General features: G+C 44.2%; 1 protein-coding gene across 13 annotated transcripts in view; it reads right to left on the bottom strand.

Annotated features, from left to right (window-relative positions):
- The window catches only part of DIS3L2 (DIS3 like 3'-5' exoribonuclease 2), a 374,814-nt gene that overhangs the window by 118,496 nt on the left and 241,128 nt on the right, over window positions 1-15,190 (bottom strand). For all 13 annotated transcript variants that reach the window (XM_063645277.1, XM_055290976.2, XM_063645284.1 and 10 more), the window contains one exon: window positions 7,814-7,893. In XM_063645277.1, coding sequence (XP_063501347.1) covers window positions 7,814-7,893 — 80 coding nt within the window. The remainder of the gene's footprint in view (window positions 1-7,813; window positions 7,894-15,190) is intronic.

Raw genomic sequence — 15,190 nt, 5'->3', positions numbered from 1 at the left:
GAGATCAAACGCTTTTTGCCCAATCACATTTCTACATGGGTGTCCATGCTTCAGTCATGCCTATCGAATGAAGCGTCCATAAAAGGCCCAATAGGACAGGGTTCAGAGAGGTTCTGGAGAGCTGAACACATGGAGGTTCCTGGAGGGTGGCATGCCTGGGGAAGGCATGGAAGCTCCACATCCCTTCCCCCTACCTCGCCCTAGGCAACTGTTTATCTGGATCTTTTGCAATATCTTTTATAATAAACCACTAAACTAAAGCGTTTCCCTGAGTTTTCCGTGAGCCACTCTAGCAAATTTATGAAACTCGAGGAGGGGGTTGCGGGATCCCAAACTTATAGCTGGTCAGTCAGAATCACCAGTAAACCAGCCTGGAGCCTGCGACTGGCATCAGAAGCGTGAGGCAGTCTTGTGGAACCAGGCGCTCAATCTTTGATATCTGATGCTATCTCCAGGCAGAGAATATCAGAACTGAATTGGAGGACACCCTGCTGGCATATGCTGCAGAACTAATTGCTTGCTTGGTGTATGGCAAAAAAGCACCCAAGTATTTGGTCATAGCAGTCTTCTGTGTTGATTGTTGCAGGGTGGCAGCAGGGGAAAGGCAGTCTGTGTTGTTTTTTCCCACTCAGACTATCTCCTTCACCACTCCGTCAGCCCTCTCAGCAGCGTTCGGCTTTCTACTTCACAGTGGAAGCGGGTATGGCCAGGTGTGATCTCTCATCAGCAGGGACCCATCAACTATATCTTGCCTCTCTGTCTCATAGAAAGAGGTGTTCTGGCCGGGCGCAGTGGCTCATGCCTTTAATCCTAGCTCTTTGGGAGGCCGAGGCAGGCAGATCACAAAGTTAGGAGTTCGAGACCAGCCTGGCCAATATGGTGAAACCCCGTCTCTACTAAAAATACAAAAATTAGCCAGGCGTGGTGGCGTGCGCCTGTAGTCCCGGCTATTCGGGAGGCTGAGGAAGGAGAATCGCTTGAACCCAGGAGGCGGAGGTTGCAGTGTGCAGAGACTGCACCACTGCCCTCCAGCCTGGGTGACAGAGTGAGACTCCATCAAAAGAGGGGTGGGGAGGCGAGGGGAGGGGAGGGGAGAGGAGAGGAGAGGAGGTGTTCCTCCTCTATGCCTTGGCCTCACCTTCCACTTATGCTCTGATTCATCTCCAACCTTCTTCTTCAAGACCCTGCAAAACAATCAACTCTCCTCATGCCTGTTTTCAACTTTTCCTTCTCTGTCATCTCCTAGCTCTCAACATAAACATATCAAATATCTTCCATCTTAAAAGCAAAGAAAAAAGCCACCTTTGACCTATGTTGCTTAGCAAGTGATGAGTGGGGAGAAAAAAAAAAGGAAAGGTGGCTAGGTGAGAGGGGCGGAATCAGAGGCAGAATGGCTAGGGAAGGCTTCACAGAGAAGGTGACCAATCAAACCTGAAAGGGAGAGATCAGCCATGTGGCTTTACAGGGAAAGGGGAAACCAGGCACAGGGGACACCAAGTGCAAAGGTTGTAGAGCATGAGATGGGCACTGATGCCTGAAGGGCTGGGCAGTGAAAGATGAGTTAAAAAGGCGACTGGAGAAGAAAAGCCCACATTTAGAGCCAAGAGCAGGCAGGGTCCTTTGAGTCTAAGGAAGAGTGAGTGAATTTCAAGGAGGAATAGCAGACTAAAGAGCCAAGTGCTGTAGAGATGCTTTGTGAACTGAGGCTGGGGCAACCTGTTGCAGCCAGCATTCTGAAGCCACACTGTAAAAGGGATAAGGAATACACGGGAAGTGAGAAAGCAACGGGAAGTGAGAAAGCAACAGCAAGTAAAGACAACTCTTCCAAGGTGTCCTGACAGACACAAGTGAAAGTTCTGGAACTGGAGCACAGTACAGGAAGGTTTTATAGGATGAGGGAGACTTCAGTTGGTACAGCAAGAGGAGGAAGCAGGGCAAAGGGAAATGTAAAGGGGCTGGGGTGAATGATTGCTGGGGAAAAGTCTTCCCAGAGGTGAGAAAAGAGCCCAGGAAGAGGGTCTGGCCTGGCTGCTAGAGACATGCATGAACCTTTTCACTCAGAAGCTCCAGGGCTCTCATATGTCCCGTTTCTTCCCAGTAGCAGGTCCAGTGACTTCATCTCAGCCCTTTGCTCTTTAAAACAACTACCACCCCATCCTATCCCTCAGGTTTTCTTGCCAAAGCCTGGCACACAGGGGGACACAAGAATTTCTGGCTCCTACTTCCTCACTGCCTCCAAAGGTGATCAGTCAATACAGGAAATTCTCAGCAGGTGACAAACATAACCATTTGGGGAGCCAGAGAGTTTATTAGGAATTCTCTGAAATCCTTACAGGCACTGCTCCTAGACTCTCACTCTATTCCCTTATTGCTATGGGCTCCCAAGAACAGAGCTGTCTGCTCCATCCTCCCCAAAAAATGTCATGCAACCAAGCAGGCTGCAGAGACAATCCAGGCAGGAAGACTGGTGCTTCCTTGAGCACAGTAGGTAATGTGCACCCCAGAGGCCCCTTAGGCTGGATGCTGTTCTAACTTAACCAAATATTTTCTATGCAGATAGTGGGACAGACCCTTCTTTTTTTGAGTCAGATGGTTGCACTCTGTGGGGATGGGAAATGCGAGCGGGGAGCAGAGCACAGGGCTGTGTACCCGGGGCTGTAGTTTCATGGTTCAGAGAGGAAAGCAGCAAGGAGGAGAGATGGACACGAGGGATGTGACTATGATATCCAGCCGGGCATTCCATAAAGACCTCTGCTAAATTGTGGTTAAGGTATAAACTCCAATTTCCAGAAAGCCTCAAGGATAAGTGGATATGTTTATTTCTTCTCATTCGTTTATTCACTCACTCCTTTTCCCCCAGTGGTTTTTGGTATGTCCACAAAGTTGTGCAACTATCAACTATCTAATTCCAGAACATTTTCGTCACCCAAAAAGAAACTGAAACCCATTAACCATCATTCCCCATTCCCATTCATTCATTTCTAAGGGATGGCTAGGGTAACCTTGTAAGTTCAACAGCAGAGTACACATTAGAGAATACAACTTTAGAGAAACAAGATGCTGGAGAAGTGAAGTTCAATTTCCTGCAGGATCTGCTGGGAGCCTGAATCAACGAAAAGCGAATAAAGGTCCTAGCTTGTCAGGCTGACAATTTTCCCTCAGAGACTAAGGCAAAGGCACAATGCTTGACTAATTGAAGAGGATGGGTAGCTGTTACTCTGAACCCAGTCCTGCCCAATAAGGAGGAACTGGCAAGGAGAGAGCAGGCCCTGATAGCCAGGGAGGCGAAGTCTGGATACAGGCAGCAGAAGTGACTCCATGACATGGGAGATGGGCTCACACCTCATAACCCACTGGACACCAAAGAATATTTAGGATGCTAAGTTGAGAATTTTTGACTCAGAAGACACATGATAACTGTTATCTAGTAACTGATAGGTTGTCAAATGAGACACTAGATTTGTTCTATAGGGGCCCGAGAGGCATAAATGGGACTGATGAGTGGAAAATTATAGGAAGAGAGCAGTGTTTCAGATCATTGCAGGGAAGGATTTCCTAATAGTCAAGCAATCTTAAGGCAGAATGAATTGCCTCTAAGGTAGAAAGTTCAAATGCAGGCTGGACATTCCATAAGTGGATGCAGTGGAGGTAATTCGAAAACCAGAGAGTGATCTGACAAATGTGGCATTCCCACACTTGAGCGTTGAGGTCAGCTGTGAGGTATGCTGCAAGTGATCTGTACAATAATAAAACACTGAGGCAAACGATTTACTGTCTCCAGATTCTGGGTTATCACTATAATGCCACTCCTATTCACTTACATTACTAAATATTTTCTTGAACAAAGGTGAAAAACTCTACATTGCTGAGTAATGCTCATGGCAGTGTTCTCCTGAAGTGTGTTTTTAGGCTAAGAAAAGTGGAGAATTACCAGGTTGGAAACCAGTAGAATCCCTTCCAAGCTGAGATTTCACAAAGACAGGTGGCACCCTCTCCTCCGCCTGCAACCTAATTATGATCTACTGGTAGACAGGTGGTCACTGTGATTTGCTGAATTGATCATTGGAGTGTCTCACCTGACAGACACTGGTAACAAGTCCTGGGAGTACATCTGAACTCTACCAAAAGGGAAAGTAAGGACTAGGTATGTTATATTTGTCTGCTTTTCACAGAATGGTCATTCAGATAATTTTAATGAAACCAAAGGAAAGTTAAACTTTACACTTTAAAAAAAAAAAACAACTACAGATGATATAAATAGACCGAGAAAACACTATTTGTTTTTTGAAACATTAAACGTTTTTTCCCCCTAAGCAAGAATTGACATGAACTGGTAACTACCTCAACCTGAACTTAGCCAACCTCACCCCAATCCAAACTGGAACTTACTTTCCCTTTTCAACTCCTTGGATAAATGGCCCTGGCAGAAACTGTTGTCACAAAGGCCAACTGTAGAAGTGCCACCATAAAACTGTTTGCCTGACCAACTCAGGCCTTTTCAGAGTCTTCCCTGACTCCTTTTCCATGTCCTTTTTCTGCTGCTCTGCCAAACTGCTCCTCAGGAATGCAAGAAAAACTAAGCGGATGGAAGGTATCTGATCACCTGGTGCAGTAGGCTACTGAGCGGCCTGTGATTTTTGGCACCTCATAATATTTTTGTATTACAAAACTTTTTTCATTATAAAACTATTATCGCCACATTATAAAAATTTGGAAACCAGAGAAAGGAAAAAAAATCACTTATGATCCCATCATTCGAATAAAATCACTGCATTTTGGTGCATTGCTTCCTCTCTTCCCGGGCTCTTCGTATATAGTTCCACGGGCTGCATCTATTTAGCTTATTTATACATACCTCAGCTCCTCTGCAAAGAATTTGCAGCAACTAACATAAATATCATCAGACAGACAACTCCATGCCAACATACTCTCTCCCAAACCAGCTTGTACTCCTGATTCCCATTTCTAACTTATGAGTTCCATCTCCCAGTCATCCAGGCTGAAACCTTGGCACCATCTTGGACTCCTCTCCCTTAACCCCAACATCCATTTCCATAGATTCTTCTGTCATTATCCCTTTCTCACATCTGTCCTTCCCACTCCAACCCCCCTATTGATTTTGCTACCATCTAGTCCAGGTCCATAACTATTGCAATGTTTCTCTGACTCATTTCCCAGCCTCTAGTTTCTCTCCTTTTCCTTGCAGTGCTAAATTATTTTCCTCTTTTTGAACGCTCTCTTGCTGAACAACATCTGTTTGCCTTTCCATTGTCTAATAAACAAAAAACACTATTTGGTCTGAAAATTTGTCCCGAATTTGTCCCCAATCTGTCTTTCCTATCGTATCTTTGACTACTTCCTCTGTGAAACCTCTGCTGACACACTTGTACCCTAGACATAAAACCACAGTGAATGCAGTGAGTAGGACAGGACATGTGCCTGCTCCCTGGAGTCCCTGCAAGGTGCAGGGTTCCAGGCCAGCTGAGACAGAGGAACAGGTAGTAGATGTATCCTTCTGCTATTATCAACTATGAAAATGGACAAAACAAATGAAGCAATTGTGTCTAAGCATTACACAAACAGTAGAGGTGTGCATCTAGAGGTAAGGAAAATATGAGGAATGAGGTCCATGGTCACCTGGCTTTCAGCCTAGGGGCACTTTTCACACTGTGGCTTAGGGAAGTGGTGTCTATATGCCAAGCAGGTATGCCTAAGCCTCTGCATGCAACAGAGATTGCTAAGAATGTAAGAAATCAAGCCAGTACTTGCTTTTTGAAGTAGGCTGCTTCAATTTTGGATTTTAAAAAGATACAATTTCGCCGGGTGCGGTGGCTCACGCTTGTAATCCCAGCACTTTGGGAGGCCGAGGCGGGCGGATCACAAGGTCAGGAGATCGAGACCATGGTGAAACCCCGTCTCTACTAAAAATACAAAAAATTAGCCGGGCGTGGTCGCGGGCGCCTGTAGTCCCAGCTACTCGGAGAGGCTGAGGCAGGAGAATGGCGTGAACCCGGGAGGCGGAGCTTGCAGTGAGCAGAGATTGCGCCACTGCACTCCAGCCTGGGCGACAGAGCAAGACTCCGTCTCAAAAAAAAAAAAAAAAAAAAGATACAATTTCTCCAAAATTTCCAGGGGAAATTTTCTCTTGTTATGCTTTATCTTTCTTTCAGTTTTCTTTAGTTGAAAAGATTGAGGCTGGGCACAGTGGCTCGTGCTTGTAATCCCACAGTGGCTCGTGCTTTGGGAGGCCAAGGCAGGAAGACTGCTTGAGCTTGGGAGTTCAAGGCTGCAATGAGCCACAGCATTCCAGCCTGGAGGACAGAGTGAGACCCTGTCTCTAAAAATCGATTAATTAACTAATTTTTAAAAAGAAAATATTGAGCAATCTTGCCCATAGTTTCAAGGAAGATAAAAACAGTCTTAGGCAATGATGTCTTCGATCTCTCAGCCTTCTATCTACTAAGCTTCCCCATCTATTATAGTAGAGAAGAGATTACACACTGAACCTATGGCATTCTGTGTCAGTGGGAGATATGAACATCTTCGCAATGTTTTAAAAGACTAGGCCACTGGGCCATCAATGCTTGGTGGCAGACTGAAACTGCAAGGGTGGGTACCCACATTGGGCAAATGTCAAAGGCCATGTTAGTGCCAAGGCCATCTCTGAGCATGACCAAAGCCAAAGCAGTCACCCAGAAGCCACCCTAGAGAGGGGGCAAGAAGTAGGTAAAAACTAGAAGAAGCACATCTGGGGCATTAGAAAAGGGATTGGGGGTGCTAGGCATGGTGGTGGATGCCTGTGATTCCAGAACTTTGGGAAGCTGAGGTGAATGGATCACTTGAGCCCAGGAGTTCAAGACCAGCCTGGGCAACATAGTGAAACCCCATCTCTACCACAAATACAAAATATTAGCCAGGCTTGGTGGCGCACACCTGTAGTCTCAGCTACTTGAGAGGCTGAGGTGGGAGGATCACCTGAGCTTGGAAGACTGAGGCTGCAGTGAGCTATGATCATGCCCCTACACTCCAGCCTGGGTAAAAGAGTGAGACTCTGTTGAGAAGAGGAGGGGAGGGGAAGGGAGGAGGGAGGGGGAGGGGGTGGAGGAGGGAGGATTGGAAGGGTTCACTTTTCTCATATCCTACACATTTTTCCTTTGAGAGTCAATTGCTGCATTTCCTTCCTCCAACTATAATTTCCAAAGACAACTAGCCTCAATCCCACTTTACCTGCTCAGTAACATCCCAAAAGAATGTTTAAAGAGCCCTTACCAGTTTGCCTTTCTCAACTTGGTGGATAGATGAAAACCTACTGGGAGTAGCCCAAGCTTCTCCAGCTCAGCCCTAGAGAGGCAGTTCTCAGGGAAGGTGTTCCTGCTACCCACCAAGAAGCATGCCTTTGAAAAGTACCCCTTCAATCACGTTATTTGGTGTTAAATTCAGGTAAAGAACCCTATGTCTCTCCCAAGCAGAGCCCTTACAAGCTTTCTTTCTGTGATACCTTATGCCAACACTGGAACTATTTGAAGGGCCAAGGCTTGGAATTCATTCTTTTGCACTCACTGTTGCCCCTTCTGAAGCCCAAGAAGAGTCTAGTGGGAGGACATTTCTCATTCTCACCCTCCCCAATGTCACCATAGGAACACAATCTTAAGGTCACATAGTTGTAAAGGCTCAGAGGCCTATTGCAAGTTCAGGCACAAAGCAAACCTAGCCTTGCACAGTATGCTGCCTAGGCAGCACAGGGCAGCCAGGCAAACCACACAGGCATGCAGACTGCCTGCTACCCAAGATGCTATAGAAATTTCCATCCTACCATCAGCGAGTGGCTTGCAGGAGAGGGCATCATCGAGGTCTCGGGCAGTTGATGGGTCAATGGTGAAGATACAGTCTTTTCTAGGAAAGAGTGAAGAAACAATTAGCAATGCCACAAATAATAGCAACTTTACCCCACCACAGTACAGCTTTAAAGAACAGTGAATCTTGCATATGTGCTCTGTTAGGGAAAGTGAAAAATAACTTCTATGAGAATGAGATCTTTAGTTAAATGTGAGACTGGGAAGAGACAAATGGGTGAGTGACTTTCTCTTCCTCTGTGTGAACTGGCACCTACTTCTCCTTCACCCCAAGCCAGAAGAGACGTGAGTGGGTGAAAATCAGACTGCTTCCATGAACGAGGCTTCTCAAGAGGAGTTGGCCAACAAGAGGGGCAAGTTACTTTGGTAAATTACTCTTCAATTTACACTTTGGTAAAATATCCTTCTCCAGTGGCTGATGGGAAGCTGCCCTTTAAGGACCTCTATGAAGATAATTTACTGTTAATTCTCCTATATTGAAAAAAATGGGGGTATGCCAAAGAATAAATCATCTGACTTGTGATACAGGGGGATGGGACCCAACAATAAGCTTCACAAAAAAACTTTGGGCTGTAGAGTTAATCATAATTTAAGTCTACCTGGAAACAGCACAAATCACAGTTTGTTTCCACAGAATAATTATATATTTCAACCAAGCTCATACCAAGTACACCATGTGCCCATTTATCTTTGCACAATACCCTTATGAACATCACACTCTTACCCTATGAAACTCCCAGACATTCTCATTCTGTTTCACAGTTTCCCATATAGCATGCCTGACTCAACCCACCCATTCCCACCACGTAAACACCTAAAGATTTTGGCAGCAGCTGTCCTTGGCTCTCCATACCTCCAGCCTTTCCTGCCCAAGGACTGCCTGGAGATTGGAGTATTCTGCAGCAACTGCCCTTCTGCCCCCATGCCACACTCTAGTCAGTGCTCACTGCTTCCTAGGTTCTTCCTCCACTCCATCCAGGACTAGCAGTGCACTGCCACCATTTCTCTGTCTTTTCCTGATTCATCAACACTGATGATGTTGCCCATACTTGTACTAACCATAGTAAGACAGGCTTTGTTCTTAAAGAGTTGTTCCCTGGTGTTGCTCCTCTGTTCAAAACTTCCTTGGCAGCAGTGAGCTATGATTGGGCCACTGCACTCCAGCCTGGACAACAGAGCGAGACCCTGTCTTCAGAGGCTGCCAAGCTGCTCTAATGCTGGCCTGCCACAAGCTCTCGGGGCCTTTCTTTATCCGACTCTTAACTGTCCACTTACCCTACTCCTAGTAACTCCCAACAGCCCTCTCTAATCCTAACCACAATACTTCGATCCTAAGAGAGTATTAATTATAAGACGCACCATCAATTCTGTAATAGCTTTTGGAGAAATAAAAACCCTACCACATTAAATATATACATTAATTTTAGGATACTTCAGAATTTCAGAAATGTCAAATGTTTAAAAAATAATAATAACCTTTTTTTTTTTTTTTGTATGGCTCACTACAGCCTCAACCTCTTGAGCTCAAATAATCCTCCCACCTCAGACTCCCAAGCAGCTGAGAGTATAGGTGCATGCCACCACACTGGAGTAGTTCTAAAACTTTTTATAGAAACAGGATCTCACTCTGTTCCCCAGGCTGGTCTCAAACTCCTGGCTTCAAGGGATCCTCTCAACTTGGCCTCCCAAAGTGCTGGGATTACAGGTGTGAGCTACCATGCCCAACCCTAAAAGTAATCTTAAATGGTAAATGGATAACCAGACTGTGGTATACCCCCAAAATGGAACAGTATTTAGCAACAAAAATTAACAAATTATTCATAAATGCAACAGCCTGGATGAATCTCAAACGTATTGAACTGAGTGAAAAGAGCCACTCTCAAAAAGAAAACAAAGCACTTTGGGAGGCCAAGGTGGGCAGATCACCTGAGGTCGGGAGTTCAAAACCAGACTGGCCAACACAGTGAAACCCCATTTCTACTAAAAATACAAAAATTAGCCAGGCATGGTGGCACACGCCTGTAGTCCCAGCTACTCAGGAGACTGAGGCAGGAAAATTGTTTGAACCCGGGAGGTGGCAGTTGCAGTGAGCCAAGATTGTGCCACTGCATTCCAGCCTGGGCAACAGAGCAAGTTTTGTTTTTGGTCTCAAAAACAAAAAAGGGTAGGGGGAGGAGAGGGGAGGAGAGGAGATAAGAAGAGGAGAGGAGAAGAAGAGGAGAGGAAAAGAAGAGGAGACGAACGAACGGAACGAAAACGGAGATAAGACAGAGAGCAGATCAGTGGTTGCCAGAGCTAGGAAAGGGATGCTTGTGAGGGGGCAGCAGGGGGAATGGAAGTAAATCTATACATGTCTTAAAATTCACAGAATTTTACATACAGCAAAAGAAGGTCAATTTTATTGTTTACTATTTTTTAAAAAAATTCATGTGACTTTCAAATCAAGAAGAGTAAAACACGTATGTTAAATATTCACAGGGTTGATCGACGGGTGCTAGATTTATGGATTAATTTTTTCCCTTTAATGCATACTTTTTCATATTTTTAAAAATTTTCACTGCAATTGAATATTACTTTTGTAAATGGAAAAAATCAAAACTATAGAGAATCTTCCTCAATCAAAAAACAATTGATCAGATATGTATTATTGTTTGTACATATATTTAGCTATCTTGTAACATTTGTTACAAGGTGCATTTGGCTTAATATAGTTAATGGCTTTAAGATTATGGATCTGGTAAAAACTGTGTCCCCACTGGACGCTAAGAAAATAGGGCAGGGAAAGGTGGGTGCCATTCAGGTGGAGGGGACAAGAGTATTTAGAGTGCAGATCCCAGAAAGGGTGATTAATTAGGAGACCCACTCTTCCTCTAAATATTTCGAGGAGAGTCACACACAGTGTAGGCAACATGAAGGTTGAAGCCTCAAGATATACAGAAGAATTTTGGTTCCACTATATAAAAGAGGTTGTAAGCAAGAGTGCCAGAGGAGAAGAGAAACACTGATCTCCTGGAACGCGTGCTCTGAAGGCTGTGTTCCCAGAGCCTTGAACAGAGGCTGCACCTCAGACATGTTTGTTGAATGAACAGATGGATGGTAATAGGAAGTGCCCAGGAGGTGAAATCAGACCTGGCACCACAGCAATGGGCTGTAATTGATGAGGATCTTGAACTTGGCTCACAAGGTAAAGAAGGAAGTGTCCACTTCTTTCTCCTTTTGGTATCTCCCATAAAACCTAACCAAATGTTTTATATACACGGAGTACTCAATAAAAAATACTTGTATAACTGAAACTAAAAAGTCAGACATGATAGTAGGATGTTTGGTTCTTCTTCTTTCATCATAATGACATCATAAAAAGCCAAAAAAATGTTCCCCTAGTCAAAACCAAAAAGAACTCCATTAGCTTGGTTGGGGGTGGGAAGCCACAGTTTATTAGGTTACTTGGAGGGTTGACTAGGAAGTTTTATTTTCTTAAAATTAAACACCTCTGGGTGCTTTGAGACTTTCATTTCTATGGATCCAGTGCATGAATGATAATTCCCATTAAGACATTTCCAGCCTGAAGTTGATCCAACCACATGTGATCGTGTAAGACTTTGTTTGTTAGTTTGTAAATGTCTTCTTTGGGAGCACCCACAACTGCTTTCTAAGAAAAATCCTAGACTAGCCTGTAAGGACTCAAACCAACTCTCTATTACCTTCAACACTTTTTAATCTGCTCTTAAACCAGAAACATAAAAGTCTAAATTAAAATGGAACCTGACAAACAGTACTCAGGAAGCCTTGCTTGCTGGAAAGATAAGCCATCCAAACATTATTCCTGATCGGGAATTGGCAAACCATACTACACTGGTCAAATCTGGCCTGCCACTTGTTTATGAATGACCTGCAAGATGAGAACAGTTTTTGCATGTTTAAATGACTAAAAAATAAAAAATCAAACGAAGAATACTATTTTGTGACACAAAAATGATTGTGGAAATTCAAATTGCACTACCCACAAATAAAGCTTTATCGTACACAGCCACACTTTTTCTATACAATGGCAGTGTTGACTAGTTGTAACAGACAGCTGTTTTAATTGTGCCTAAAATATTTCCTATGGGATCCTTCACAGGAAGTTTGCTGACCCCTGTTTTAGATCAAGGTTTCTAAATGTGCCAATTAAGTGGTTTAATTTTTTTAAAAAAGATCTTATGATTAAATCAGGTTGGGAAATACTGGCCTGATTTCTTAATTGTAGGATTTCGAGAAGCCTTTAATATGCCGGTATCAACAGTTCTTGACCAACACATTTGCTCCTGGCACTTCTTTGTGGGACAGCATCTCCCAGAACCAAGATTCCTCAAGGGAGCACCTTTGGAGATGCGAAGAACTGCACTGAAACACCCTGCACAGGCCTCCCATGGTGCCCTTGTCCTACTTGGGGCTTTGCCACCAAGCCTACCCCAAAGGACACTGCAAGAAGTCAACCAAATGACTATGCTATCACTGTAGGGAAGCAGGGAGAACAAGGGCCCATTTGACCATGTAGTATCCTTTTATAGAGTGCACTTATGGGGGAAGTTGATGCAGTATAAGGAAACACTCTTCTCGTGACAATCTTTATCTTACAGACACACAAATTTTATACTTGACGGTTTCCCTTTTTATGCTATATGAACTGTCTGCTGTACAAAATAAAATAAATAAATAAACTTTAAAAAGTTTTCCTTTTTGCTTTGGCTGCTAGGAAACTCAGAAAACCCTCCTAACTTGCCTCTAGGAGATTTTATTTATAGTTTGCACTTTGTGAACTAACCCTTATCCTGGCTGTGCCTAATTTTCCTACTCACGTGTTCCTTTTACCCCATTTCCTAATTTTTAAAAAACACTTGCTGGGCACGGTGGCTCATGGCTGTAATTCCAGTACTTTGGGAGGCCACAGTGGGCAGATTGCTTGAGTCCAGGAGTTCAAGACCAGCCTGGGCAACATGGTGAAACCCTGTTTCTACAACAAATACAAAAATTAGAGGTTGTGGTGGCATGAGCATGTAGTCCCAGCTACTCAGGAGACTACTCCTGAGAAGTAGCAGTAGTCTACTATTATTTCCAGTTAGTAGTAGAAGTGGGAGAATTGCTTGAGTCTGGGAGGCAGAAGTTGCAATAAGCTGAGATCACGCCACTGCACTCTAGCCTGGGTGCAAGACCCTGTCTCAAAAAACAAATAACAACAACAATAAAATCCACTGCATTATATATATATATATATATATATATATATATATATATATATATATATATGTAAACTGCCTTCAAATACTTTTGGATAAAAGCAGGGTATAACTAAATACATATGTATATTGAGAGATTACAACATTCCAGAATCATGTGTTGAGGGGATGCAGCCTGGACTACTAAGAGAATGAACCTCTCGACAGCAAAACTCAGAGGGCTCTCAGAAAGTATTTCTACTGTAGCAGCAGACTCCAAGCTTGCTCTCTCACTATGGAAAATTGGGGGAAGCAAAGGAACGGTGAGTGACCCTGACAAACCCCAGTCCTCAGTGCTGAGAGCCAGTGATTTAATCTCTTGTCATCACCACAATTACGAGCCTGCCATGATGTGCTGCATGAGGGCTCCTTCTGCTTGCAAGCCGCAGTGGCTAGGAGCTGCTGGCCTCAGCACTTGGGAGCCCAGCCCTGTGCGGTGGGGTTGAGGGTGATGGAGGAGGTGCACCATGCAGCTGTTACACTCAGTTAACATGCTTGGGATTTTACTGGCTCCTTTTCTGGAAGGCTTTGGTCTCACAACCTGCAGGGAGCAGCCTGGCCTGCCAGCTTTTAGAACCTGTGAGACCAAATATTTAAAGAGTTCCGCAACAATGGTTAGAAAGAAGCTAACCCTGACCCGCAGAAAATAAAGTGCCAGGTGGGGGAGGGAAAGAATGAGACTCCAGTTCATGAGGCTGCAGAATTCCAATTCAGAGCAACGTTATGTAACCAAAATTTCTGAAGGCACGTGACTGAAGGGCTTAGGAGAACTGTTTAAAGAGACACAAAACTTCTAAGATTGTGTTTTACCCAAAGCCATTGGTCTGGGAATGAACACATGAAGAGTAAGTAAAAGTCTTCTATAATCCCTTAAAACCTCGCCAAGAACCCTAGGAAATAGCAAAAGCTTAGAAATAATTTCTGTTCCTTTGTCACTTACACTCTTCCTCTGACCCTGCACCCTTAGCCTCCTCAAGGTATTAACATCTCTACCTCCTTTAAGCTGGAAGAAGCTGTCTAGTCACCACAGCAACATTTACTCACCACTTTGTCATTATTCACCTCACTGGATTTTGGCCATGGCCCCTACCACATCACAGAAACTGTTCTCCCCAAGGTCGCAGATGCTGCCAGATTAAGCATCTTAAAGCATGCATTGGTCAAAAATCTTCATCAACTCCTTACTGAGAAAAATAGAAAGTCAGCTTAGGATTTAAAGCCCTTCATGACCCAGCCCCAACCTGTACTTTTCCAGTTAGACTGCATGCTCCCTCGTGTGCTACATTCTTCTCTACACCCTCTGCTTTCTGAAATGTTGTTTGTGCTGTTCCTATACTAGGCTACTTACTCCACCAATCTCCAATGTCTAAGACCTACCTTGCAGTTAAAGACCTGGCTGCAATGCCAGCTTTTTTCCAGTAAACCCTCACAGCCCCACAGAATAGAAGTCACCTCTCCCCCATGCGCCCTACCCATGCCTCCAATCTGCCTCTCTCTGATGGCAACAGCCACTGTCTCTGGCATGTTGGTGGCCACTTATGGACATGTCTTATCGCTGTGACAGGCTGGGAGCCAGCATCAGGTCTGGTAATGAGATTGGACTGCCTTTATATCCCTTCCAGCACATTGAAGGCACATATGTAATGAATAGCTGATGGACAGATGAATGAAAAAACGACCAAAGGGCTCTTGTGGAGCACTTTTCCACTCAATTTTGCCACTGTGTCTTGGGAAATACATTTAGGATTAGAACTCATGACTTCCTGGCATTCAATCCTGTGGGCACACCACAGTGTTATTGTTTCCAAGGGTGTCCTTTTCTGTCTTCATCCCATCTTCTTTTCTCATAAAATAGTGTTTTACAAACTGTGGTTCAGGGACCACTTCCAGATTAACAAAATTTATAGGGGCCCTCCTCTGTCCGTGACTCTGGGTCTGTCTCCGTGCTAGCAAGCAATTCTGGGGAGGAGGATCTGGGTCAGTGATGAAGAATGGGTGAAAAGGAATGGAAAAAATATTATGAAATAACCTTAAGTGGATAAAGAATAAAACTTTCAGTCCAACACTTTCTTAGATTAGATG

Source organism: Symphalangus syndactylus, chromosome 8, assembly GCF_028878055.3.
Source record: "Symphalangus syndactylus isolate Jambi chromosome 8, NHGRI_mSymSyn1-v2.1_pri, whole genome shotgun sequence".
NCBI classification, from domain to species: domain Eukaryota; kingdom Metazoa; phylum Chordata; class Mammalia; order Primates; family Hylobatidae; genus Symphalangus; species Symphalangus syndactylus.
Note: the sequence above shows the minus strand (reverse complement) of the source record. Positions and strands in the feature narration are given on the sequence as shown.